This window comes from Physella acuta, unplaced genomic scaffold (genome assembly GCF_028476545.2).
Source record: "Physella acuta isolate Inbredline_101_S28 unplaced genomic scaffold, ASM2847654v3 ptg000792l, whole genome shotgun sequence".
Lineage (NCBI taxonomy): Eukaryota > Metazoa > Mollusca > Gastropoda > Physidae > Physella > Physella acuta.
In genome coordinates, this window is record NW_026732310.1 from 343344 (window position 1) to 371087 (window position 27744).

Sequence of the window (27744 nt, forward strand, 5' to 3'; positions counted from 1 at the left end):
ACATACACCAGCCAAGATATCTAATGGTCTATCTGTTCAATGATCAAACATACACCAGCCAACATATCTAATGGTCTATCTGTTCAATGATCAAACATACACCAGCCAACATATCTAATGGTCTATCTGTTCAATGATCGAACATACACCAGCCAACATATCTAATGGTCTATCTGTTCAATGATCAAACATACACCAGCCAACATATCTAATGCTCTATCTGTTCAATGATCAAACATACACCAGCCAACATATCTAATGGTCTATCTGTTCAATGATCAAACATACACCAGCCAACATAATAGCAGTTTGAGATTTGTACGCTGACCCCGTCCGTTGGCCGTTCTTATATTAACCTTACTGAAAAGTGGCACATCATGATGGTTTTTGTGTTCCTCAGTTAAATTAATCTCTGCTCGTGATTGTAGCTACAGCGTCAACTGTATGCTACAACAGCTTCAACTGACTTCACTTCTATCTGTGCTGCTAGAGACATTTCTATCTGACAATCTATCTGTGCTGCTAAAGATATTTCTATCTGACAATCTATCTGTGCTGCTAGAGACATTTCTATCTTACAATCTATCTGTGCTGCTAAAGATATTTCTATCTGACAATCTATCTGTGCTGCTAGAGATATTTCTATCTGACAATCTATCTGTGCTGCTAAAGATATTTCTATCTGACAATCTATCTGTGCTGCCTAGACCTTTCTGATAGATAGACCTATGACGTCATCAACAGTCAGGTACGTTCCCACGATCTTATCTTCTACCAGTCCATACTTGCATGACGTTCTCACCTGACCAGGACTGACCAGCCCTACCTCGGTATAAATAAATCACAGCAGCTGTTGTCAGACTTTCCCAGCACCAGCTGACGACAATGATTCGATCTCTAGTCTGTACACTCCTCGCTGTCTTCCTCGTATTGTTCGTAGCAGACGCCAGGCTCAAGCATAAACATTATGGCGCGGAGAAATATTTGAACACTGAGACCAAAAGGTAAAGTAGGTTTTAGATATTTGAACACTGAGACCAAAAGGTAAAGTAGGTTTTAGATATTTGAACCATGAGACCAAAAGGTAAAGTAGGTTTTAGATAGTTGAACACTGAGACCAAAAGGTAAAGTAGGTTTTAGATATTTGAACACTGAGACCAAAAGGTAACGTAGGTTTTAGATATTTGAACACTGAGACCAAAAGGTAACGTAGGTTTTAGATATTTGAACCATGAGACCAAAAGGCAACGTAGGTTTTAGATATTTGAACCCTGAGACCAAAAGGTAAAGTAGGTTTTAGATATTTTAACCCTGGGACCAAAAGGTAAAGTAGGTTTTAGATATTTGAACCATGAGACCAAAAGGTAAAGTAGGTTTTAGATATTTGAACCCTGAGACCAAAAGGTAAAGTAGGTTTTAGATATTTGAACCATGAGACCAAAAGGTAAAGTAGGTTTTAGATATTTGAACCCTGAGACCAAAAGGTAAAGTAGGTTTTAGATATTTGAACCCTGAGACCAAAATGTAAAGTAGGTTTTAGATATTTGAACCCTGAGACCAAAAGGTAAAGTAGGTTTTAGATATTTGAACCCTTAGACCAAAAGGTAAAGTAGGTTTTGAGTATTTAAAACGGCGTGTTGGGTAAACTAAAACATATGTGACATGTGACATGTGACACATTGACACACGGATCAATGACGTTTGTAATCGCATAAAAATAGGTCAATAAGACGTTAGATATGTCTGCTAGCAAGCCAGTAGATTATACTGGACAGAAATGATTCAACTGTCTAACGTCATTCAACAACCAAGTGCAGGATGAAAGTCACATTTGTTGCGGGGTTTTTAAATTATTTTTGTTTTTTTTTATCTTTGTCCACCCAGACAAACCCTGTCCTGCGCGTCCAACGAGTTTGCTTGCCCAGAAAAATGCATCCCACAGACGTACGTGTGCGACACGGAGAACGACTGCACGGGCGGCTTTGATGAGCAGCAGAACTGTCCGACTGATTGTTCTGGCAACCACACCTTCAAATGCCCTGTAAGTTGGGTGGTGTCTAGCAATGTCCTGTAAGTTGGGTGGTGTCTTATAGAAATGTCCTGTAAGTTGGGTGGTGTCTAGAAATGTCCTGTAAGTTGGGTGGTGTCTTATAGAAATGTCCTGTAAGTTGGGTGGTGTCTTATACAAATGTCTTGTAAATTGGGTGGTGTCTTATACAAATGTCTTGTAAGTTGGGTGGTGTCTTATACAAATGTCTTGTAAATTGGGTGGTGTCTAGAAATGTCCTGTAAATTGGGTGGTGTCTTATACAAATGTCTTGTAAGTTGGGTGGTGTCTAGAAATGTCCTGTAAGTTGGGTGGTGTCTTATACAAATGTCCTGTAAGTTGGGTGGTGTCTTATACAAATGTCTTGTAAGTTGGGTGGTGTCTTATAGAAATGCCCTGTAAGTTGGGTGGTGTCTAGAAATGTCCTGTAAGTTGGGTGGTGTCTAGAAATGTCCTGTAAGTTGGGTGGTGTCTAGAAATGTCCTGTAAGTTGGGTGGTGTCTAGAAATGTCCTGTAAGTTGGGTGGTGTCTAGAAATGTCCTGTAAGTTGGGTGGTGTCTAGAAATGTCCTGTAAGTTGGGTGGTGTCTAGAAATGTCCTGTAAGTTGGGTGGTGTCTAGAAATGTCCTGTAAGTTGGGTGGTGTCTAGAAATGTCCTGTAAGTTGGGTGGTGTCTAGAAATGTCCTGTAAGTTGGGTGGTGTCTAGAAATGTCCTGTACGTTGGTTGGTGTCTTATAGAAATGTCCTGTAAGTTTTTGGTGTATCATAGAAATGTCCTGTCAGTTGGTTGAAGTCTAGAAATGTCCTGTAAGTTTTTGGTGTATAATTGAAATGTCCTTAAACTTATGTTATATACAACAGAATGTCCTATAGCGGGTTTTAGGAAGCCCCAAGAAATAGTTGTATGCCTTATTTATATCTTTGTATGAAACCCTTTAGCTAGCGCATTTAGAACTTAGCTAGACCGTCCTGTCTTAGGCAGCACAGCTAGCTCTTATAAAAGCTCGTCAAAATATGATGCACATTGTTTCTACACAAATAGGTGATCACATTTTAAAATTAAACTTCAGTAATTGAGTTCCAGCTAGACTAATTTGTGTATGGTAGACAATGTATCCAAATAATAAATTGTTCAGATTTTTTAAAGAATGAAATTAACTGTTCTAAAATAATCTCAGATGTATTGACTTGTTGAACACACACAAAATGTAATTTAAAATGTGTGTAATTGGAAGCACGTTTTAATTAGAGCATCTCTCTAGGACAATCGATGCCTGGCCGTGTTTTACAAATGTGATGCCTCCAACGATTGTCCCGACGGAAGTGATGAAAAAGATTGTGGCGGTTCCTGCAGGGGTGCAGATTTCAAGGTCATTTGATGAGTTTTGTTTTGTTTTCTGTATCTTTGTTACAGCTGTGGTCACTGTGGGGTCACTGTGTGGTAAATCTGGGGTCACTGTGTGGTAAATCTGGGGTCACTGTGTGGTAAATCTGGGGTCACTGTGTGGTAACTTATGGGTCACTGTGTGGTAACTGTGGGGTCACTGTGTGGTAACTCTGGGGTCACTGTGTGGTAACTCTGGGGTCACTGTGTGGTAACTGTGGGGTCACTGTGTGGTAACTGTGGGGTCACTGTGTGGTAACTGTGGGGTCACTGTGTGGTAACTCTGGGGTCACTGTGTGGTAACTGTAGGGTCACTGTGTGGTAACTGTGGGGTCACTGTGTGGTAAATCTGTGGTCACTGTGTGGTAACTCTGTAGTCACTTTGTGGTAAATCTGTAGTCACTGTGTGGCAACTCTGGGGTCACTGTGTGGTAACTCTGGGGATCACTGTGTGGTAACTGTGGGGTCATTGTGTGGTAACTCTGGGGTCATTGTGTGGTAACGGTGGGGTAACTGTAGGGTCACTGTGTGGTAAATCTGTAGTCACTGTGTGGTAAATCTGTAGTCACTGTGTGGTAAATCTGTAGTCACTTTGTGGTAACTCTGGGGTCACTGTGTGGTAACTCTGTAGTCACTTTGTGGTAACTCTGGGGTCACTGTGTGGTAACTGTGGGGTCACTGTGTGGTAACTCTGGGGTCACTGTGTGGTAAATCTGTGGCCACTGTGTGGTAACTCTGTAGTCACTTTGTGGTAACTCTGGGGTCACTGTGTGGTAACTGTGGGGTCACTGTGTGGTAACTGTGGGGTTTCAGTTGTTGTAATGGAATGACTGTGATCAGAGGCGTAGCGACCCTTCCCGGCACCCGGGAACAAACTTTCGATTTGCACCCCTCTCAAACTTTTGATTTGCACCCCCCTCAAACTTTCGATTACTTTTTCCAACCCATTTTGGCCCCCCTAAGGTCGGCGCCCGGGGACATATGTCCCCCCTGCCCCCACCCCCTCCCCCATCGCTATGCCTCTGACTGTGGTATTGTCTGGTGTCACTGAGTAAACATTAGAGTAGCTAAAATATATGTGGACGACCTAGCCAGATCCCATCTCAACTGGCCTGTAGCCTGGACCATCAAAATGGGACAGGGTGGGTTTTATGGGAGACAACTATGTCGAGCCTGTGCTGTAAAGCGACATTGATTCGGTGTACACCCAGATGCCCATCCCTCACCCCCACACCCCATTCCTAAATTGTAGTCGTAAGACCCTTGTTACGACAATATTTCCCAAACTGTAATAATGACACCCGCCTTTATTTTTAAAATTATTATTACTTGAGTATACAATTAACAAATAAAGTCTTTGACACATATTTGAAAACAGTGAATGTATCTGTAAATCAGTAGTAAGTTTGTTATCTGTGTAGGATGTCAATGTTCTAACGGTGCCTGTATTTGACATGTTGCCAGTGTTCTAACGGTGCCTGTATTTGTCCTGTTGTCAGTGTTCTAACGGTGTCTGTATTTGTCCTGTTTGTTCTAACGGTGCCTGTATTTGTCCTGTTGCCAGTGTTCTAACGGTGCCTGTATTTGTCCTGTTTGTTCTAACGGTGCCTGTATTTGTCCTGTTGTCAGTGTTCTAACGGTGCCTGTATTTGTCCTGTTTGTTCTAACGGTGCCTGTATTTGTCCTGTTGACAGTGTTCTAACGGTGCCTGTATTTGTCATGTTGTCAGTGTTATAACGGTGCCTGTATTTGTCCTGTTGTCAGTGTTCTAACGGTGCCTGTATTTGTCCTGTTTGTTCTAACGGTGCCTGTATTTGTCCTGTTGCCAGTGTTCTAACGGTGCCTGTATTTGTCCCATGGCCAGTGTTCTAACGGTGCCTGTATTTGTCCTGTTTGTTCTAACGGTGCCTGTATTTGTCCTGTTGTCAGTGTTCTAACGGTGCCTGTATTTGTCCTGTTGTCAGTGTTCTAACGGTGCCTGTATTTGTCCCATGGCCAGTGTTCTAACGGTGCCTGTATTTGTCCTGTTTGTTCTAACGGTGCCTGTATTTGTCCTGTTGTCAGTGTTCTAACGGTGCCTGTATTTGTCCTGTTGTCAGTGTTCTAACGGTGCCTGTATTTGTCCTGTTGCCAGTGTTCTAACGGTGCCTGTATTTGTCCCATGGCCAGTGTTCTAACGGTGCCTGTATTTGTCCTGTTTGTTCTAACGGTGCCTGTATTTGTCCTGTTGCCAGTGTTCTAACGGTGCCTGTATTTGTCCCATGGCCAGTGTTCTAACGGTGCCTGTATTTGTCCTGTTTGTTCTAACGGTGCCTGTATTTGTCCTGTTGTCAGTGTTCTAACGGTGCCTGTATTTGTCCTGTTGTCAGTGTTCTAACGGTGCCTGTATTTGTCCCATGGCCAGTGTTCTAACGGTGCCTGTATTTGTCCTGTTTGTTCTAACGGTGCCTGTATTTGTCCTGTTGTCAGTGTTCTAACGGTGCCTGTATTTGTCCTGTTGTCAGTGTTCTAACGGTGCCTGTATTTGTCCTGTTGCCAGTGTTCTAACGGTGCCTGTATTTGTCCCATGGCCAGTGTTCTAACGGTGCCTGTATTTGTCCTGTTTGTTCTAACGGTGCCTGTATTTGTCCTGTTGTCAGTGTTCTAACGGTGCCTGTATTTGTCCTGTTGTCAGTGTTCTAACGGTGCCTGTATTTGTCCTGTTTGTTCTAACGGTGCCTGTATTTGTCCTGTTGTCAGTGTTCTAACGGTGCCTGTATTTGTCCTGTTGTCAGTGTTCTAACGGTGCCTGTGTTTGTCATGTTGCCAGTGTTCTAACGGTGCTTGTATTTGTCCTGTTGTCAGTGTTCTAACGGTGCCTGTATTTGTCCTGTTGTCAGTGTTCTAACGGTGCCTGTATTTGTCCTGTTTGTTCTAACGGTGCCTGTATTTGTCCTGTTGTCAGTGTTCTAACGGTGCCTGTATTTGTCCTGTTTGTTCTAACGGTGCCTGTATTTGTCCTGTTGTCAGTGTTCTAACGGTGCCTGTATTTGTCCTGTTGTCAGTGTTCTAACGGTGCCTGTGTTTGTCATGTTGCCAGTGTTCTAACGGTGCTTGTATTTGTCCTGTTGTCAGTGTTCTAACGGTGCCTGTATTTGTCCTGTTGTCAGTGTTCTAACGGTGCCTGTATTTGTCCTGTTTGTTCTAACGGTGCCTGTATTTGTCCTGTTGTCAGTGTTCTAACGGTGCCTGTATTTGTCCTGTTTGTTCTAACGGTGCCTGTATTTGTCCTGTTGTCAGTGTTCTAACGGTGCCTGTATTTGTCCTGTTGTCAGTGTTCTAACGGTGCCTGTATTTGTCCTGTTTGTTCTAACGGTGCCTGTATTTGTCCTGTTGACAGTGTTCTAACGGTGCCTGTATTTGTCATGTTGTCAGTGTTATAACGGTGCCTGTATTTGTCCTGTTGTCAGTGTTCTAACGGTGCCTGTATTTGTCCTGTTTGTTCTAACGGTGCCTGTATTTGTCCTGTTGCCAGTGTTCTAACGGTGCCTGTATTTGTCCCATGGCCAGTGTTCTAACGGTGCCTGTATTTGTCCTGTTTGTTCTAACGGTGCCTGTATTTGTCCTGTTGTCAGTGTTCTAACGGTGCCTGTATTTGTCCTGTTGTCAGTGTTCTAACGGTGCCTGTATTTGTCCCATGGCCAGTGTTCTAACGGTGCCTGTATTTGTCCTGTTTGTTCTAACGGTGCCTGTATTTGTCCTGTTGTCAGTGTTCTAACGGTGCCTGTATTTGTCCTGTTGTCAGTGTTCTAACGGTGCCTGTATTTGTCCTGTTGCCAGTGTTCTAACGGTGCCTGTATTTGTCCCATGGCCAGTGTTCTAACGGTGCCTGTATTTGTCCTGTTTGTTCTAACGGTGCCTGTATTTGTCCTGTTGCCAGTGTTCTAACGGTGCCTGTATTTGTCCCATGGCCAGTGTTCTAACGGTGCCTGTATTTGTCCTGTTTGTTCTAACGGTGCCTGTATTTGTCCTGTTGTCAGTGTTCTAACGGTGCCTGTATTTGTCCTGTTGTCAGTGTTCTAACGGTGCCTGTATTTGTCCCATGGCCAGTGTTCTAACGGTGCCTGTATTTGTCCTGTTTGTTCTAACGGTGCCTGTATTTGTCCTGTTGTCAGTGTTCTAACGGTGCCTGTATTTGTCCTGTTGTCAGTGTTCTAACGGTGCCTGTATTTGTCCTGTTGCCAGTGTTCTAACGGTGCCTGTATTTGTCCCATGGCCAGTGTTCTAACGGTGCCTGTATTTGTCCTGTTTGTTCTAACGGTGCCTGTATTTGTCCTGTTGTCAGTGTTCTAACGGTGCCTGTATTTGTCCTGTTGTCAGTGTTCTAACGGTGCCTGTATTTGTCCTGTTTGTTCTAACGGTGCCTGTATTTGTCCTGTTGTCAGTGTTCTAACGGTGCCTGTATTTGTCCTGTTGTCAGTGTTCTAACGGTGCCTGTGTTTGTCATGTTGCCAGTGTTCTAACGGTGCTTGTATTTGTCCTGTTGTCAGTGTTCTAACGGTGCCTGTATTTGTCCTGTTGTCAGTGTTCTAACGGTGCCTGTATTTGTCCTGTTTGTTCTAACGGTGCCTGTATTTGTCCTGTTGTCAGTGTTCTAACGGTGCCTGTATTTGTCCTGTTTGTTCTAACGGTGCCTGTATTTGTCCTGTTGTCAGTGTTCTAACGGTGCCTGTATTTGTCCTGTTGTCAGTGTTCTAACGGTGCCTGTATTTGTCCTGTTGTCAGTGTTCTAACGGTGCCTGTATTTGTCCTGTTGTCAGTGTTCTAACGGTGCCTGTATTTGTCCTGTTTGTTCTAACGGTGCCTGTATTTGTCCTGTTGCCAGTGTTCTAACGATGCCTGTATTTGTCCTGTTTGTTCTAACGGTGCCTGTATTTGTCCTGTTGTCAGTGTTCTAACGGTGCCTGTATTTGTTCTGTTGCCAGTGTTCTAACGGTGCCTGTATTTGTCCTGTTGTCAGTGTTCTAACGGTGCCTGTTTTTGTCCTGTTGTCAGTGTTCTAACGGTGCCTGTATTTGTCCTGTTTGTTCTAACGGTGCCTGTATTTGTCCTGTTGCCAGTGTTCTAACGGTGCCTGTTTTTGTCCCATGGCCAGTGTTCTAACGGTGCCTGTATTTGTCCTGTTTGTTCTAACGGTGCCTGTATTTGTCCTGTTTGTTCTAACGGTGCCTGTATTTGTCCTGTTGTCAGTGTTCTAACGGTGCCTGTGTTTGTCCTGTTGTCAGTGTTCTAACGGTGCCTGTATTTGTCATGTTGTCAGTGTTCTAACGGTGCCTGTATTTGTCCTGTTTGTTCTAACGGTGCCTGTATTTGTCCTGTTTGTTCTAACGGTGCCTGTTTTTGTCCTGTTGTCAGTGTTCTAACGGTGCCTGTATTTGTCCTGTTTGTTCTAACGGTGCCTGTATTTGTCCTGTTGCCAGTGTTCTAACGGTGCCTGTTTTTGTCCTGTTGCCAGTGTTCTAACGGTGCCTGTATTTGTCCTGTTTGTTCTAACGGTGCCTGTATTTGTCCTGTTGTCAGTGTTCTAACGGTGCCTGTATTTGTCCTGTTGTCAGTGTTCTAACGGTGCCTGTATTTGTCATGTTTTCAGTGTTCTAACGGTGCCTGTATTTGTCCTGTTTGTTCTAACGGTGCCTGTATTTGTCATGTTGCCAGTGTTCTAACGGTGCCTGTATTTGTCCTGTTGTCAGTGTTCTAACGGTGCCTGTATTTGTCCTGTTTTTTCTAACGGTGCCTGTATTTGTCCTGTTGTCAGTGTTCTAACGGTGCCTGTATTTGTCCTGTTTGTTCTAACGGTGCCTGTATTTGTCCTGTTTTTTCTAACGGTGCCTGTATTTGTCCTGTTGCCAGTGTTCTAACGGTGCCTGTATTTGTCCTGTTGCCAGTGTTCTAACGGTGCCTGTATTTGTCCTGTTGCCAGTGTTCTAACGGTGCCTGTATTTGTCCTGTTTTTTCTAACGGTGCCTGTATTTGTCCTGTTGTCAGTGTTCTAACGGTGCCTGTATTTGTCCTGTTTGTTCTAACGGTGCCTGTATTTGTCCTGTTTTTTCTAACGGTGCCTGTATTTGTCCTGTTGCCAGTGTTCTAACGGTGCCTGTATTTGTCCTGTTTTTTCTAATGGTGCCTGTATTTGTCCTGTTGTCAGTGTTCTAACGGTGCCTGTATTTGTCCTGTTTGTTCTAACGGTGCCTGTATTTGTCCTGTTTTTTCTAACGGTGCCTGTATTTGTCCTGTTGACAGTGTTCTAACGGTGCCTGTATTTGTCCTGTTGACAGTGTTCTAACGGTGCCTGTATCAGCCACAGCTGGTTGTGTGACGGGGACGAGGACTGCGGAGATCACTCGGATGAAGCCAACTGTGGCGGAACATGCAGGCCTGGATACTTTCACGTCAGTCTTAAACTGTCTCACTTCTACAACTGTCTCACTTCTACAACTGTCTCACTTCTACAACTGTCTCACTTCTATATTATGTCATTACAGTCTCACAACTGTCTCACTTTACAACTGTCTCACTACTACAAGTGCCTCACTTCTACAACTGTCTCACTTCTACAACCGTCTAACCACTACAACTTTCTCACTTTACAACTGTCTCACTACTGCAACTGTCTTATTACTACAAATGTTTCACCACTACAACAGTTTCACTACTACAACTGTCTCACTACATCAACTGTCTTAAAACTGTTTCACTACTACAACTGTTTCACTACTACAATTGTCTCACCACTACAACTGTAACGTCTATTTACGTTACGTGACACCAAGTACATATCATATGTGTCATCAAATGTCACTATTCCCAGTGTACCAACGGTCACTGCATCACTGACAGCTGGGTATGTGATGGTGACAATGACTGTGGTGACATGGGAGATGAGCAGAACTGCGCAGCAAGGACGTGTGACTCGTCCCAGTTTACCTGCACCAACCACAAGTGTATCCCTGCAGGCTATCAGGTGAGTGCACATTTTACCTGCACCAACCACACCTGTATCCCAGCAGGCTATCAGGTGAGTGCACATTTTACCTGCACCAACCACACCTGTATCCCAGCAGGCTATCAGGTGAGTGCACATTTTACCTGCACCAACCACACCTGTATCCCAGCAGGCTATCAGGTGAGTGCACATTTTACCTGCACCAACCACACCTGTATCCCAGCAGGCTATCAGGTGAGTGCACATTTTACCTGCACCAACCACACCTGTATCCCAGCAGGCTATCAGGTGAGTGCACATTTTACCTGCACCAACCACACCTGTATCCCAGCAGGCTATCAGGTGAGTGCACATTTTACCTGCACCAACCACACCTGTATCCCAGCAGGCTATCAGGTGAGTGCACATTTTACCTGCACCAACCACACCTGTATCCCAGCAGGCTATCAGGTGAGTGCACATTTTACCTGCACCAACCACACCTGTATCCCAGCAGGCTATCAGGTGAGTGCACATTTTACCTGCACCAACCACAAGTGTATCCCAGCAGGATATCAGGTGAGTGCACATTTTACCTGCACCAACCACACTTGTATCCCAGGAGGCTATCAGGTGAGTGCACATTTTACCTGCACCAACCACAAGTGTATCCCAGCAGGCTATCAGGTGAGTGCACATTTTACCTGCACCAACCACACCTGTATCCCAGCAGGCTATCAGGTGAGTGCACATTTTACCTGCACCAACCACACCTGTATCCCAGCAGGCTATCAGGTGAGTGCACATTTTACCTGCACCAACCACACCTGTATCCCAGCAGGCTATCAGGTGAGTGCACATTTTACCTGCACCAACCACACCTGTATCCCAGCAGGCTATCAGGTGAGTGCACATTTTACCTGCACCAACCACACCTGTATCCCAGCAGGCTATCAGGTGAGTGCACATTTTACCTGCACCAACCACAAGTGTATCCCAGCAGGATATCAGGTGAGTGCACATTTTACCTGCACCAACCACACTTGTATCCCAGGAGGCTATCAGGTGAGTGCACATTTTACCTGCACCAACCACACCTGTATCCCAGCAGGCTATCAGGTGAGTGCACATTTTACCTGCACCAACCACACCTGTATCCCAGCAGGCTATCAGGTGAGTGCACATTTTAATTATTACATTCTACATTTTTTAAACGTGTCAAATTGGTTTTTTTTTAAATAACATTTTTATTAAAAGTATTTAACAGTGACAGATGCTTGCCTGTTTTTTTTGTATGTAACTCATTTATTGTTGTGAGTGTTTATTAATTTTCGCCACAATATTTGGGCTCGATCGTACATCATGATCTCTCTCTCCTTATCTCCCATCGCAAGCATACCCCCCCCCCCAATCACACTACCCTTAAAATTATGTTACTTACATGCTTCTTAATAAACGCAAAATGAAAACAACGTTTACATAAATTTAATTCTCAATAAATACAAAATGTGAACTACGCCACATCAACACAGACAAAATGTAGGCCCGCCTTCCAGGGATACATGAGCTCATTCATGGACAAGCCCATTATTTAGAATCTGCTTATTTTTTATAATTGTTCTATTTATATCTGTTGATTTGTGATAGTTCATGTGGTAAATGAACAATAAACTTGGAGTATTGGAGTATCGGTGACCCGAAGGTCCTCTAAGTGTAATGCACTGGTATAACATCATTGATCTTTTTTATTGAACGCGGCCCATATAACTCTCGGTCACATATTACTCTTTTTTTTTTTATTAGCTCGAGTGGTTGGGTTGTATCTCATACCTCAATTCCAAATTCACAACATTCCTTTCTATTTCCCACCAAACACAACATTCCCCTCTATTTCCCACCAAATTCACAACATTCCCCTCTATTTCCCACCAAACACAACATTCCTTTCTATTTCCCACCAAATTCACAACATTCCCCTCTATTTCCCACCAAATTCACAACATTCCCCTCTATTTCCCACCAAACACAACATTCCTTTCTATTTCCTACCAAATTCACAACATTCCCCTCTATTTCCCACCAAATTCACAACATTCCCCTCTATTTCCCACCAAACACAACATTCCCCTCTATTTCCCACCAAACACAAGATTCCTTTCTATTTCCCACCAAATTCACAACATTCCCCTCTATTTCCCACCAAATTCACAACATTCCCCTCTATTTCCCACCAAATTCACAACATTCCCCTCTATTTCCCACCAAACACAAGATTCCTTTCTATTTCCCACCAAATTCACAACATTCTTCTCTATTTTCCATAAAAACCACAACATTCCCCTCTATTCCCCACCAGTGTGATAACGACAACGACTGCGGCGACCACAGTGACGAGCAGGGTTGCACATGCGCACCTGACCACTTCCAGTGCCCACAAGGCAAATGTATCCCCAACTCGTACAGGTGTGACGGTGACAACGACTGCGGGGACCTGTCTGACGAGAGCAACTGCCCGACCATCCACCCGGGGGTGTGTATCGACATGCTGACCTACGAGGACTGCTATAGGATGAACACCTCCACCTACCCCATCTGCCAGTACTACGTGGACGCTCACAGATACTGCAGGAAGTTTTGCGACGTCTGCAACACGTAAACTCGCAACATGTGTCGAGAGTACAACTTGAATGACGTGTGCAACAAGAAGTCGTGTTTCTATTTTTTTTTCTTTTGCCAATTAATTACATAATCTTTTACAATTTGATTTAGTTCTTGATTTTTTTTTAATTTTTGTCTAAACAAGGTGTTACGTTTTAGTACATACATGTATTGGAAAGACTGCGTTTATCTTATTTACTATTACTTGGGGGAAGTTGTTTGGTTTAGTAACAGAGGATTATTAAATAAAATCCTATTCACGAGCTAAAGACTTGATCAGCCAAATTGTAGGGAGCCAAGTGTTGTTAGTCACTTTCTTCGGGAGCCATAGTTTTGAGCACACATATGACTGCGTTTACACTTGCTACATGTATAGTATAGGCATAGATGTCTACCAAATAAACAGCAAGTGTAATTTAATATATGTTAATATATGTTCTGCGGGGAAAATGTTGTCATATTATATACCTGTTGGAAGATTTTCTTATCCTACATGCTGGACTGTGTTAGTTAACCTCCATGATGGACTGTGTTAGTTAACCTCCATGCTGGACTGTGTTAGTTACCCTACATGATGGACTGTGTTAGTTACCCTCCATGATGGACTGTGTTAGTTAACCTCCATGCTGGACTGTGTTAGTTACCCTACATGCTGGACTGTGTTAGTTACCCTACATGATGGACTGTGTTAGTTACCCTCCATGATGGACTGTGTTAGTTACCCTACATGCTGGACTGACTGTGTTAGTTACCCTACATGATGGACTGTGTTAGTTACCCTACATGCTGGACTGACTGTGTTAGTTACCCTACATGCTGGACTGTGTTAGTTACCCTCCATGATGGACTGTGTTAGTTACCCTACATGCTGGACTGACTGTGTTAGTTACCCTACATGCTGGACTGTGTTAGTTACCCTACATGCTGGACTGACTGTGTTAGTTACCCTACATGCTGGACTGTGTTAGTTACCCTACATGCTGGACTGACTGTGTTAGTTACCCTACATGCTGGACTGTGTTAGTTACCCTACATGCTGGACTGTGTTAGTTACCCTACATGATGGACTGTGTTAGTTACCCTACATGCTGGACTGTGTTAGTTACCCTTCATGCTGGACTGTGTTAGTTACCCTACATGCTGGACTGTGTTAGTTACCCTACATGCTGACCTGACTGTGTTAGTTACCCTACATGCTGGACTGACTGTGTTAGTTACCCTACTTGCTGGACTGTGTTAGTTACCCTACATGCTGGACTGTGTTAGTTACCCTACATGCTGGACTGTGTTAGTTACCCTACATGCTGGACTGACTGTGTTAGTTACCCTACATGCTGGACTGTGTTAGTTACCCTACATGCTGGACTGACTGTGTTAGTTACCCTACATGCTGGACTGACTGTGTTAGTTACCCTACATGTTGGACTGTGTTAGCTACCCTACATGCTGGACTGTGTTAGTTACCCTACATGCTGGACTGTGTTAGTTACCCTACATGCTGGACTACCTGTGTTAGTTACCCTACATGCTGGACTGTGTTAGTTACCCTACATGCTGGACTGTGTTAGTTACCCTACATGCTGGACTGTGTTAGTTACCCTACATGCTGGACAGTGTTAGTTACCCTACATGCTAGACTGACTGTGTTAGTTACCCTACATGCTGGACTGACTGTGTTAGTTACCCTACATGCTGGCCTGACTGTGTTAGTTACCCTCCATGCTGGACTGTGTTAGTTACCCTACATGCTGGACTGTGTTAGTTACCCTACATGCTGGACTGACTGTGTTAGTTACCCTACATGATGGACTGTGTTAGTTACCCTACATGCTGGACTGACTGTGTTAGTTACCCTCCATGCTGGACTGTGTTAGTTACCCTACATGCTGGACTGTGTTAGTTACCCTACATGTTGGACTGTGTTAGCTACCCTACATGCTGGACTGTGTTAGTTACCCTACATGCTGGACTGTGTTAGTTACCCTACATGCTGGACTGTGTTAGTTACCCTACATGCTGGACTGTGTTAGTTACCCTACATGCTGGACTGTGTTAGTTACCCTACATGCTGGACTGTGTTAGTTACCCTACATGCTGGACTGTGTTAGTTACCCTACATGCTGGACTGACTGTGTTAGTTACCCTACATGCTGGACTGACTGTGTTAGTTACCCTACATGCTGGCCTGACTGTGTTAGTTACCCTCCATGCTGGACTGTGTTAGTTACCCTCCATGCTGGACTGTGTTAGTTACCCTACATGCTGGACTGTGTTAGTTACCCTACATGCTGGACTGTGTTAGTTACCCTACATGCTGGACTGTGTTAGTTACCCTACATGCTGGACTGTGTTAGTTACCCTACATGCTGGACTGACTGTGTTAGTTACCCTCCATGCTGGACTGACTGTGTTAGTTACCCTACATGCTGGACTGACTGTGTTAGTTACCCTACTTGCTGGACTGTGTTAGTTACCCTACATGCTGGACTGTGTTAGTTACCCTACATGCTGGACTGTGTTAGTTACCCTACATGTTGGACTGTGTTAGTTACCCTACATGATGGACTGACTGTGTTAGTTACCCTACATGCTGGACTGTGTTAGTTACCCTACATGCTGGACTGTGTTAGTTACCCTACATGCTGGACTGTGTTAGTTACCCTACATGCTGGACTGTGTTAGTTACCCTACATGCTGGACTGTGTTAGTTACCCTACATGCTGGACTGTGTTAGTTACCCTACATGCTGGACTGTGTTAGTAATCCTACATGCTGGACTGTGTTAGTTACCCTACATGCTGGACTGACTGTGTTAGTTACCCTACATGCTGGACTGTGTTAGTTACCCTACATGCTGGACTGACTGTGTTAGTTACCCTACATGCTGGACTGACTGTGTTAGTTACCCTACTTGCTGGACTGTGTTAGTTACCCTACATGCTGGACTGTGTTAGTTACCCTACATGCTGGACTGTGTTAGTAATCCTACATGCTGGACTGTGTTAGTTACCCTACATGCTGGACTGACTGTGTTAGTTACCCTACATGCTGGACTGTGTTAGTTACCCTCCATGATGGACTGTGTTAGTTAACCTCCATGCTGGACTGTGTTAGTTACCCTACATGCTGGACTGACTGTGTTAGTTACCCTACATGCTGGACTGTGTTAGTTACCCTCCATGATGGACTGTGTTAGTTAACCTCCATGCTGGACTGTGTTAGCTACCCTACATGCTGGACTGTGTTAGTTACCCTACATGCTGGACTGTGTTAGTTACCCTACATGTTGGACTGTGTTAGTTACCCTACATGTTGGACTGTGTTAGCTACCCTACATGCTGGACTGTGTTAGTTACCCTACATGCTGGACTGACTGTGTTAGTTACCCAACATGCTGGACTGTGTTAGTTACCCTCCATGATGGACTGTGTTAGTTACCCTACATGCTGGACTGTGTTAGTTACCCTACATGATGGACTGTGTTAGTTACCCTACATGATGGACTGTGTTAGTTACCCTCCATGCTGGACTGACTGTGTTAGTTACCCTACTTGCTGGACTGTGTTAGTTACCCTCCATGATGGACTGTGTTAGTTAACCTCCATGCTGGACTGTGTTAGTTACCCTACATGCTGGACTGACTGTGTTAGTTACCCTACATGCTGGACTGTGTTAGTTACCCTCCATGATGGACTGTGTTAGTTAACCTCCATGCTGGACTGTGTTAGCTACCCTACATGCTGGACTGTGTTAGTTACCCTACATGCTGGACTGTGTTAGTTACCCTACATGTTGGACTGTGTTAGTTACCCTACATGTTGGACTGTGTTAGCTACCCTACATGCTGGACTGTGTTAGTTACCCTACATGCTGGACTGACTGTGTTAGTTACCCAACATGTTGGACTGTGTTAGTTACCCTACATGCTGGACTGTGTTAGTTACCCTCCATGATGGACTGTGTTAGTTACCCTACATGCTGGACTGTGTTAGTTACCCTACATGATGGACTGTGTTAGTTACCCTACATGATGGACTGTGTTAGTTACCCTCCATGCTGGACTGACTGTGTTAGTTACCCTACTTGCTGGACTGTGTTAGTTACCCTCCATGATGGACTGTGTTAGTTAACCTCCATGCTGGACTGTGTTAGTTACCCTACATGCTGGACTGACTGTGTTAGTTACCCTACATGCTGGACTGTGTTAGTTACCCTCCATGATGGACTGTGTTAGTTAACCTCCATGCTGGACTGTGTTAGCTACCCTACATGCTGGACTGTGTTAGTTACCCTACATGCTGGACTGTGTTAGTTACCCTACATGTTTGACTGTGTTAGTTACCCTACATGTTGGACTGTGTTAGCTACCCTACATGCTGGACTGTGTTAGTTACCCTACATGCTGGACTGACTGTGTTAGTTACCCAACATGTTGGACTGTGTTAGTTACCCTACATGCTGGACTGTGTTAGTTACCCTCCATGATGGACTGTGTTAGTTACCCTACATGCTGGACTGTGTTAGTTACCCTACATGATGGACTGTGTTAGTTACCCTACATGATGGACTGTGTTAGTTACCCTCCATGCTGGACTGACTGTGTTAGTTACCCTACTTGCTGGACTGTGTTAGTTACCCTCCATGATGGACTGTGTTAGTTAACCTCCATGCTGGACTGTGTTAGTTACCCTACATGCTGGACTGACTGTGTCAGTTACCCTACATGCTGGACTGTGTTAGTTACCCTCCATGATGGACTGTGTTAGTTAACCTCCATGCTGGACTGTGTTAGCTACCCTACATGCTGGACTGTGTTAGTTACCCTACATGCTGGACTGTGTTAGTTACCCTACATGTTGGACTGTGTTAGTTACCCTACATGTTGGACTGTGTTAGCTACCCTACATGCTGGACTGTGTTAGTTACCCTACATGCTGGACTGACTGTGTTAGTTACCCAACATGTTGGACTGTGTTAGTTACCCTACATGCTGGACTGTGTTAGTTACCCTCCATGATGGACTGTGTTAGTTACCCTACATGCTGGACTGTGTTAGTTACCCTACATGATGGACTGTGTTAGTTACCCTACATGATGGACTGTGTTAGTTACCCTCCATGCTGGACTGACTGTGTTAGTTACCCTACTTGCTGGACTGTGTTAGTTACCCTCCATGATGGACTGTGTTAGTTAACCTCCATGCTGGACTGTGTTAGTTACCCTACATGCTGGACTGACTGTGTTAGTTACCCTACATGCTGGACTGTGTTAGTTACCCTCCATGATGGACTGTGTTAGTTAACCTCCATGCTGGACTGTGTTAGCTACCCTACATGCTGGACTGTGTTAGTTACCCTACATGCTGGACTGTGTTAGTTACCCTACATGTTGGACTGTGTTAGTTACCCTACATGTTGGACTGTGTTAGCTACCCTACATGCTGGACTGTGTTAGTTACCCTACATGCTGGACTGACTGTGTTAGTTACCCAACATGTTGGACTGTGTTAGTTACCCTACATGCTGGACTGTGTTAGTTACCCTCCATGATGGACTGTGTTAGTTACCCTACATGCTGGACTGTGTTAGTTACCCTACATGATGGACTGTGTTAGTTACCCTACATGATGGACTGTGTTAGTTACCCTCCATGCTGGACTGACTGTGTTAGTTACCCTACTTGCTGGACTGTGTTAGTTACCCTACATGTTGGACTGTGTTAGTTACCCTACATGCTGGACTGTGTTAGTTACCCTACATGCTGGACTGTGTTAGTTACCCTACATGCTGGACTGTGTTAGTTACCCTACATGCTGGACTGACTGTGTTAGTTACCCTACATGTTGGACTGTGTTAGCTACCCTACATGCTGGACTGTGTTAGTTACCCTACATGCTGGACTGTGTTAGTTACCCTCCATGCTGGACTGACTGTGTTAGTTACCCTACATGCTGGACTGTGTTAGTTACCCTACATGCTGGACTGACTGTGTTAGTTACCCTACTTGCTGGACTGTGTTAGTTACCCTACATGTTGGACTGTGTTAGTTACCCTACATGCTGGACTGTTTTAGTTACCCTACATGCTGGACTGTGTTAGTTACCCTACATGCTGGACTGTGTTAGTTACCCTACATGCTGGACTGTGTTAGTTACCCTACATGCTGGACTGTGTTAGTTACCCTACATGCTGGACTGACTGTGTTAGTTACCCTACATGCTGGACTGTGTTAGTTACCCTACATGCTGGACTGTGTTAGTTACCCTACATGCTGGACTGTGTTAGTTACCCTACATGCTGGACTGACTGTGTTAGTTACCCTACATGCTGGACTGTGTTAGTTACCCTCCATGCTGGACTGACTGTGTTAGTTACCCTACATGCTGGACTGACTGTGTTAGTTACCCTACATGCTGGACTGTGTTAGTTACCCTACATGCTGGACTGTGTTAGTTACCCTACATGATGGACTGTGTTAGTTACCCTACATGCTGGACTGACTGTGTTAGTTACCCTACATGCTGGACTGTGTTAGTTACCCTACATGCTGGACTGACTGTGTTAGTTACCCTACATGCTGGACTGTGTTAGTTACCCTACATGCTGGACTGTGTTAGTTACCCTACATGCTGGACTGACTGTGTTAGTTACCCTACATGCTGGACTGACTGTGTTAGTTACCCTACATGCTGGACTGACTGTGTTAGTTACCCTACATGCTGGACTGACTGTGTTAGTTACCCTACATGCTGGACTGACTGTGTTAGTTACCCTACATGCTGGACTGTGTTAGTTACCCTCCATGCTGGACTGTGTTACCAAGCAATCACCCAGCGTCTTGTACACATAGCACGAGACTAATCAAAGAGATGCAGACAGTTGCCCGAGGCTGTTTCCTAACTGAGTGCTGATAATTAACTCCGCCATCTTGTGAACCACGTCTCGCCACATCAACCAGATTAAATGGCCTAAATGGATTTTCTCACCCCTCCCTCACCCCCTCCCGGTAAGAAAAAAATCTGGGCAGTCTGTAGAAAAGTCTGCATGTTTGGTACAATCAGCAGCACTAAATGGTAGGTGTTTGACGTTTGTTGTCAGATAAAGAGCTAATTGTTTGCAATAAATGTTATAGCTGGACTGTTTTCTTCAAGAATATGTTTATAAGAAAAAACATTGTGGTTTTTGCTGATCAATCTACAGCAGCGAATCAAGAAAACAATATAAGGTGGCGAGGTTTGGTGTTGAGATGTGAACTTCCAGTACATTTTCCAGCGTGTCTTTAAAGGCTTCAAACAACACACATGTCCATCGAGACAGCAATAAAGATAATAAAATACCTAAATCAAGAGAGAACTATTTAGTGAAACACGCCAGTAGACTCGTGTAAAACGGTTCACAGATAATTGTCTGATTCAACATTTCTGTTGCAACACTGACGTCAAATTGAGATTTTCTAAAAGGCTAAAACCATTCCACTTTAATCTGATGCCGACATAAGAGATAAGTATTTCACACCTTGAGCGGCATTTATTATCAAATGTTGCAGCCATTTTTTTCGCATTGTTTTTTTTTATTGATTGCATACAATAGCGTCTTGCGGGATATTATGGTGACATCTTTCAACAAAAACTTTATTGATTTTTGTTTGTCTGAAGAAACTTTTGACACATGATGCAAGTCAGTTTACCACCAGCCCACACAACCCCCGCCCTCGGTCTAAGACATTGTATGTTTAACGGTGAAGAAAATTTGATATTCACAGCTTTACTTCCAAAAAAATAATTAATTGGGAAATGAAATAAATTTAATTAAAAAATACAAAAAATATCTAGTGCAGATTAATCCAATTGTGAAAACTACAATAATAAAAAAAAGAATTATGATAATTGTTTAAAAATCGTGTCGTCTTATCTTTGAGAAGTTCCTGGGAGTGTCACCTTCTGCTCCAGCTGATTACTAACTCTGGCATGGGTACTGTAAGACACGACAGTCAACAGGTTTGTTGTTGAGTGGAATCTTTCATCCGTTCGTTCATACACTCACTTGTTGTGTCCATGTTAACACAAACTTTTGTAGAAGTTAACACAAACTATTGTAGAAGTTAACACAAACTATTGTAGAAGTTAACACAAACTATTGTAGAAGTTAACACAAACGTTTGTAGAAGTTAACACAAACTGCTAGAGAGCTTAACACAAATTGTTAAGGAACTTTGGGTTTGTTGGTTGACTGCAGCATAAAGAACCCATGTTTTCATGAATCGGTTGGACCCCTGGTACGTTAATCCAATATAACAAATTTCGGGGCGTGAGAAAAGAAACAGGACTGGGGTAGATAAATAGAACACACTGCTTTAAATAATTTTCTCTATACAAATTTTGATCCTTAACGCATATATCTCTTGTTTTGCTTGAACTAAATTAAAAATTTGATATTTTACACATACATTCAACGAAACAAAAGTACATTCTATGTGATATGACTTAATATTCAAGATTCTTAGTTTGTAGTTTGTATAAACCATTTTTGATAAAAAAGGTTTTAAATGCACTGAAGCAAGGAAAATAAAACATACTTTCTTTATTTATTTAAAGCTTTTTGAGTTAAAACCCCATAAGCTGCTTACAACCTCTAAAAGACAATTCTCTGCTCCTTCTTGTTCTCGATCGACTCTCAGTTTAAAAAATCATTTAGCCTTGAAAACAAAAGTCAACAGCAGATACAGTGATCGGTAGTAATTATCCTTGTAATCTCCCATTTTAATATTTAATTTAGTAATTTTTAAATCAAATTTTAATGACTAATTAGATGAAAATAGATATTTTTGCATTGTCACCGGATACCAATATTTCTGGAAAATTAAAACGAAATCGCTGAATTAGAAGTGGATCGAAATAAGGTTACAAGATTTGCCACATCCCATTAACAAACAAAAAAAGACATTGTGTGCTAACTAATTAAAAGCTTATAATTCTACAAATGGACAGTAATGAAGGCTATTAAAATGGGTAAAACCACTGGAAAATCGAAATTCCAACCAGCGGCGTCTGTTTATGTACTTCTGTACATGGGTGTGAGAGATGGGGAGGAACTGCTGATGGGGAATGGGGAATGGTCTCCATGGAACGAAGCTGTGGCGGCCGTACACGAGGCTCGTCATGTTTCTTTGTTTGTTTATTTATGTAAATGTCAAATACATTTCACGACTCAGCACTTTCTATTACAACTAGATCTACTTTGATTGAAAACCAATATTTCTTATATTTATAAGTTGTTTAAAATCTTTTTAAATACAGCACAAACATGATGTTTACTTCCCACAATCACGTGACCAGTCAAGGTCTGAGATATGCAAATTCTGTCTCCGATATTAGCACTGGTTGACGACACAAAGGCAGAGAAAACACGTACAGAAACAATGTTGAGACTTCTAACCGTCGGTCTATTAATAGCGCTGTCCGCAGCTGTCCGCAGGGAGGCAGCAAAGAGGGACAGCTCGCCATGGGGGGAGGCCCTGTTCAGAGACGGCAGGTACGTGTCCCCTCCATCTGGGTAGATACCCGTTCATGATGGGGGACTTTATCTGTATCACAACATCTAGTGGCCACATGAGTTTGTAAACATAGATCTGATTTTATCTGTATCACAACAGACGATCTAGTTGATTTTATCTGTATCACAACAGACGATCTAGTTGATTTTATCTGTATCACAACATCTAGTGGCCACATGAGTTTGTAAACATAGATCTGATTTTATCTGTATCACAACAGACGATCTAGTTGATTTTATCTTTATCACATCTAGTGGCCACATGAGTTTGTAAACATAGATCTGCTGAGATCACGACAGTTGTTTACCAATAGTGCCTGGATTGGGAGATCTGGTAACAAGGGTTGATATATGATACATGTCTTAACTCTTGCTATAGAGGCCAGATTTTCTAAACTGTTAACACTAGTTGGTAAAATCACGTAAGCAAGTAACAGTAGTTGTTAGATTTGTGTTAGCTAGACCAGTAGTTGTCAGATTTGTGTTAGCTAGACCAGTAGTTGTCAGATTTGAGTTAGCTAGACCAGTAGTTGTCAGATTTGTGTTAGCTAGACCAGTAGTTGTCAGATTTGTGTTAGCTAGACCAGTAGTTGTCAGATTTGTGTTAGCTAGACCAGTAGTTGTCAGATTTGAGTTAGCTAGACCAGTAGTTGTCAGATTTGTGTTAGCTAGACCAGTAGTTGTCAGATTTGTGTTAGCTAGACCAGTAGTTGTCAGATTTGTGTTAGCTAGACCAGTAGTTGTCAGATTTGTGTTAGCTAGACCAGTAGTTGTCAGATTTGTGTTAGCTAGTTTAGTAGTTGCCAGCTAGGTTTGTGAGCTCTACTTACCCCAGTAGTTGCCAGCTAGGTTTGTGAGCTCTACTTACTCCAGTAGTTGCCAGCTAGGTTTGTGAGCTCTACTTACTCCAGTAGTTGCCAGCTAGGTTTGTGAGCTCTACTTACCCCAGTAGTTGCCAGCTAGGTTTGTGAGCTCTACTTACCCCAGTAGTTGCCAGCTAGGTTTGTGAGCTCTACTTACTCCAGTAGTTGCCAGCTAGGTTTGTGAGCTCTACTTACCCCAGTAGTTGCCAGCTAGGTTTGTGAGCTCTACTTACCCCAGTAGTTGCCAGTTAGGTTTGTGAGCTCTACTTACCCCAGTAGTTGCCAGCTAGGTTTGTGAGCTCTACTTACTCCAGTAGTTGCCAGCTAGGTTTGTGAGCTCTACTTACTCCAGTAGTTGCCAGCTAGGTTTGTGAGCTCTACTTACCCCAGTAGTTGCCAGCTAGGTTTGTGAGCTCTACTTACTTCAGTAGTTGCCAGCTAGTACATGTTGTAAGCTCTACTGACTGTCTTCACCAGAGCATCTTGCGGCACTGAGCTGTTCGCCTGCCATGAGAAATGTATCGAGAAAGCTTTTGTCTGTGACACCATCGACGACTGCACTGGGGGATTCGATGAGCAGAACTGTCCAAGTGACTGCAGTGGTCCAAACCAGTACAAGTGTGCGGTAGGTTGCTTTATATACCTTTATGTTGTGTGTGGTAGGTTGCTTTATAAACCTCTATGCTGTGTGCGGTAGGTTGCTTTATAAACCTTTATGTTGTGTGTGGTAGGTTGCTTTATAAACCTCTATGCTGTGTGCGGTAAGTTGTTTTATAAACCTCTATGTTGTGTGCGGTAGGTTGCTTTATAAACCTTTATGTTGTGTGCGGTAGGTTGCTTTATAAACCTCTATGTTGTGTGCGGTAGGTTACTTTATAAACCTTTATGTTGTGTGCGGTAGGTTACTTTATAAACCTTTATGTTCTGTGTGGTAGGTTCCTTTATAAACCTCTATGTTGTGTGCGGTAGGTTGCTTTATAAACCCCTATGTTGTGTGCGGTAGGTTACTTTATAAACCTCTATGTTGTGTGCGGTAGGTTACTTTATAAACCTCTATGTTGTGTGCGGTAGGTTACTTTATAAACCTTTATGTTGTGTGCGGTAGGTTACTTTATAAACCTCTATGTTGTGTGCGGTAGGTTACTTTATAAACCTTTATGTTATGTGCGGTAGGCTACTTTATAAACCTCTATGTTGTGTGCGGTAGGTTACTTTATAAACCTTTATGTTATGTGCGGTAGGTTACTTTATAAACCTTTATGTTGTGTGCGGTAGGTTGCTTTATAAACCTTTCTTTACTTATCTCCCTTAGAATGGCCATTGCTTCCCACAAAACTACCAACACCAACTTTCTCCTGTCATTATCTCCCCTATAACAACACCATTATTCGCCAACCTGTACGTATCTCCCCTAGAATGGCCACTGTATCCCACAAAACTACAACCACCAACCTTTGATTATCTCCCCTAGAATGGCCACTGTATCCCACAAAACTACCACCATCAACCTTTGATTATCTCCCCTAGAATGGCCACTGTATCCCACAAAACTACCACCATCAACCTTTGATTATCTCCCCTAGAATGGCCACTGTATCCTACAAAACTACCACCATTAACCTGTACTTATCTCCCCTATAATGGCCACTGTATCCCACAAAACTACCACCATCAACCTTTGATTATCTCCCCTAGAATGGCCACTGTATCCCACTAAACTACCACCATCAACCTTTGATTATCTCCCCTAGAATGGCCACTGTATCCCACAAAACTACCACCATCAACCTGTACTTATCTCCCCTAGAATGGCCACTGTATCCTACAAAACTACCACCATTAACCTGTACTTATCTCCCCTAGAATGGCCACTGTATCCCACAAAACTACCACCATCAACCTGTACTTATCTCCAATAGAATGGCCACTGTATCCCACAAAACTACCACCATCAACCTGTACTTATCTCCCCTAGAATGGCCACTGTATCCCACAAAACTACCACCATTAACCTGTACTTATCTCCAATAGAATGGCCACTGTATCCCACAAAACTACTACCATCAACCTTTGATTATCTCCCCTAGAATGGCCACTGTATCCCACAAAACTACCACCATCAACCTTTGATTATCTCCCCTAGAATGGCCACTGTATCCTACAAAACTACCACCATTAACCTGTACTTATCTCCCCTAGAATGGCCACTGTATCCCACAAAACTACCACCATCAACCTGTACTTATCTTCCCTAGAATGGCCACTGTATCCCACAAAACTACCACCATCAACCTGTACTTATCTCCAATAGAATGGCCACTGTATCCCACAAAACTACTACCATCAACCTTTGATTATCTCCCCTAGAATGGCCACTGTATCCCACAAAACTACCACCATTAACCTGTACTTATCTTCCCTAGAATGGCCACTGTATCCCACAAAACTACCACCATCAACCTGTACTTATCTCCAATAGAATGGCCACTGTATCCCACAAAACTACTACCATCAACCTTTGATTATCTCCCCTAGAATGGCCACTGTATCCCACAAAACTACCACCATCAACCTGTACTTATCTCCAATAGAATGGCCACTGTATCCCACAAAACTACCACCATCAACCTGTACTTATCTCCAATAGAATGGCCACTGTATCCCACAAAACTACTACCATCAACCTTTGATTATCTCCCCTAGAATGGCCACTGTATCCCACAAAACTACCACCATCAACCTTTGATTATCTCCCCTAGAATGGCCACTGTATCCTACAAAACTACCACCATTAACCTGTACTTATCTCCCCTAGAATGGCCACTGTATCCCACAAAACTACCACCATCAACCTGTACTTATCTCCAATAGAATGGCCACTGTATCCCACAAAACTACCACCATTAACCTGTACTTATCTTCCCTAGAATGGCCACTGTATCCCACAAAACTACCACCATTAACCTGTACTTATCTTCCCTAGAATGGCCACTGTATCCCACAAAACTACCACCATCAACCTGTACTTATCTTCCCTAGAATGGCCACTGTATCCCACAAAACTACCGATGTGACACACAGGACGATTGTACGGACAACAGTGATGAGCAGAACTGTGGCGGCACGTGCGCCCCAGGGTACCAGAAGGTGAGTCCTCACATGGAATCTTTACTCTGTTACATTGGGGGGGGGGGGGTCTAGTAGTTTCATCGGGACCAGTGTTTCTCTCAGACATTTTTGTTCTTCAGTCTTTCAGAGGTCAGTGGGTGGAGGGGGGGGGGGTGGACGCTGGTTAGAGTAATTTAAAAAAAAATGTAAATTGTAGTTCGTTGGTTGGGGCGGGGTAATATACGTGCTTCGGGGCGCCTCTAAGATGACTTGATTGTTTACCCACAGTGCGAGTCCGGGTATTGTGTGGTAGACTCCTGGGTGTGTGACGGAACGGACGACTGTGGGGACGGGTCAGACGAGAGAACCTGCACCGGTCTCTCCTGTAACGTCTTCCAGTTCTCGTGCGCCAACGGCAAATGTGTTCCTAAAAACTACAAGGTAAACATGCACCGTGCTAGCTCTAGTAAACATAGTTCCATAGTCAAACCATTACTGGTACCTTAGGGTCTTAGAGGTAAACATAATGACATACTCATAGAGCTATACATAATGACATATAGAGCTATACATAATGACATACTCATAGAGCTATACATAATGACATACTCATAGAGCTATACATAATGACATACTCATAGAACTATACATAATGACGTACTCATAGAACTATACATAATGTTATACTCATAGAACTATACATAATGACATGCTCATAGAGCTATACATAATGACATAGAACTATACATAATGACATATAGAACTATACATAATGACATACTCACGACTTACTTCAGTGTGACTGGGAGAACGACTGCGGCGACAACAGCGACGAGCAGGGATGTACCTGCGACAGCAACCACTTCCAGTGCACGAAGGGCGGCTGCCTGCCTGCCGAGTACAGGTGCGACAGTGAGAACGACTGCGGCGACATGTCCGACGAGGCCAACTGCCCGGCCATCCACCCCGGGGTCTGCATTGACCTCATGACCTTTGAGGACTGTCTGCGCATGAACTCCACCACCTTCCCAATTTGCCTAACATTCGCCGATGGACACAAATATTGTAGAAAATATTGTGGTCTGTGCAATGCTTAAAATTTATATACAGTGTCTATTTCTTCAACGAGTCATGGTTTATTTAAGCGATAGTAAATTGTATGGCATACAA

General features: G+C 43.4%; 1 protein-coding gene across 1 annotated transcript; it reads left to right on the top strand.

The window, feature by feature from the left end:
- Positions 1–772: 772 nt before the first annotated feature.
- Positions 773–27744, top strand: LOC131950946 (sortilin-related receptor). Its single transcript, XM_059313158.1, has 11 exons — positions 773–1004; positions 1885–2041; positions 3312–3419; positions 9748–9861; positions 10281–10433; positions 12751–13048; positions 22399–22582; positions 23944–24091; positions 26506–26613; positions 26863–27015; positions 27372–27744. The coding sequence occupies exons 1-11, from the start codon at positions 886–888 to the stop codon at positions 27669–27671; spliced, it is 1842 nt and encodes a 613-aa protein (XP_059169141.1). The 5' UTR covers positions 773–885; the 3' UTR covers positions 27672–27744.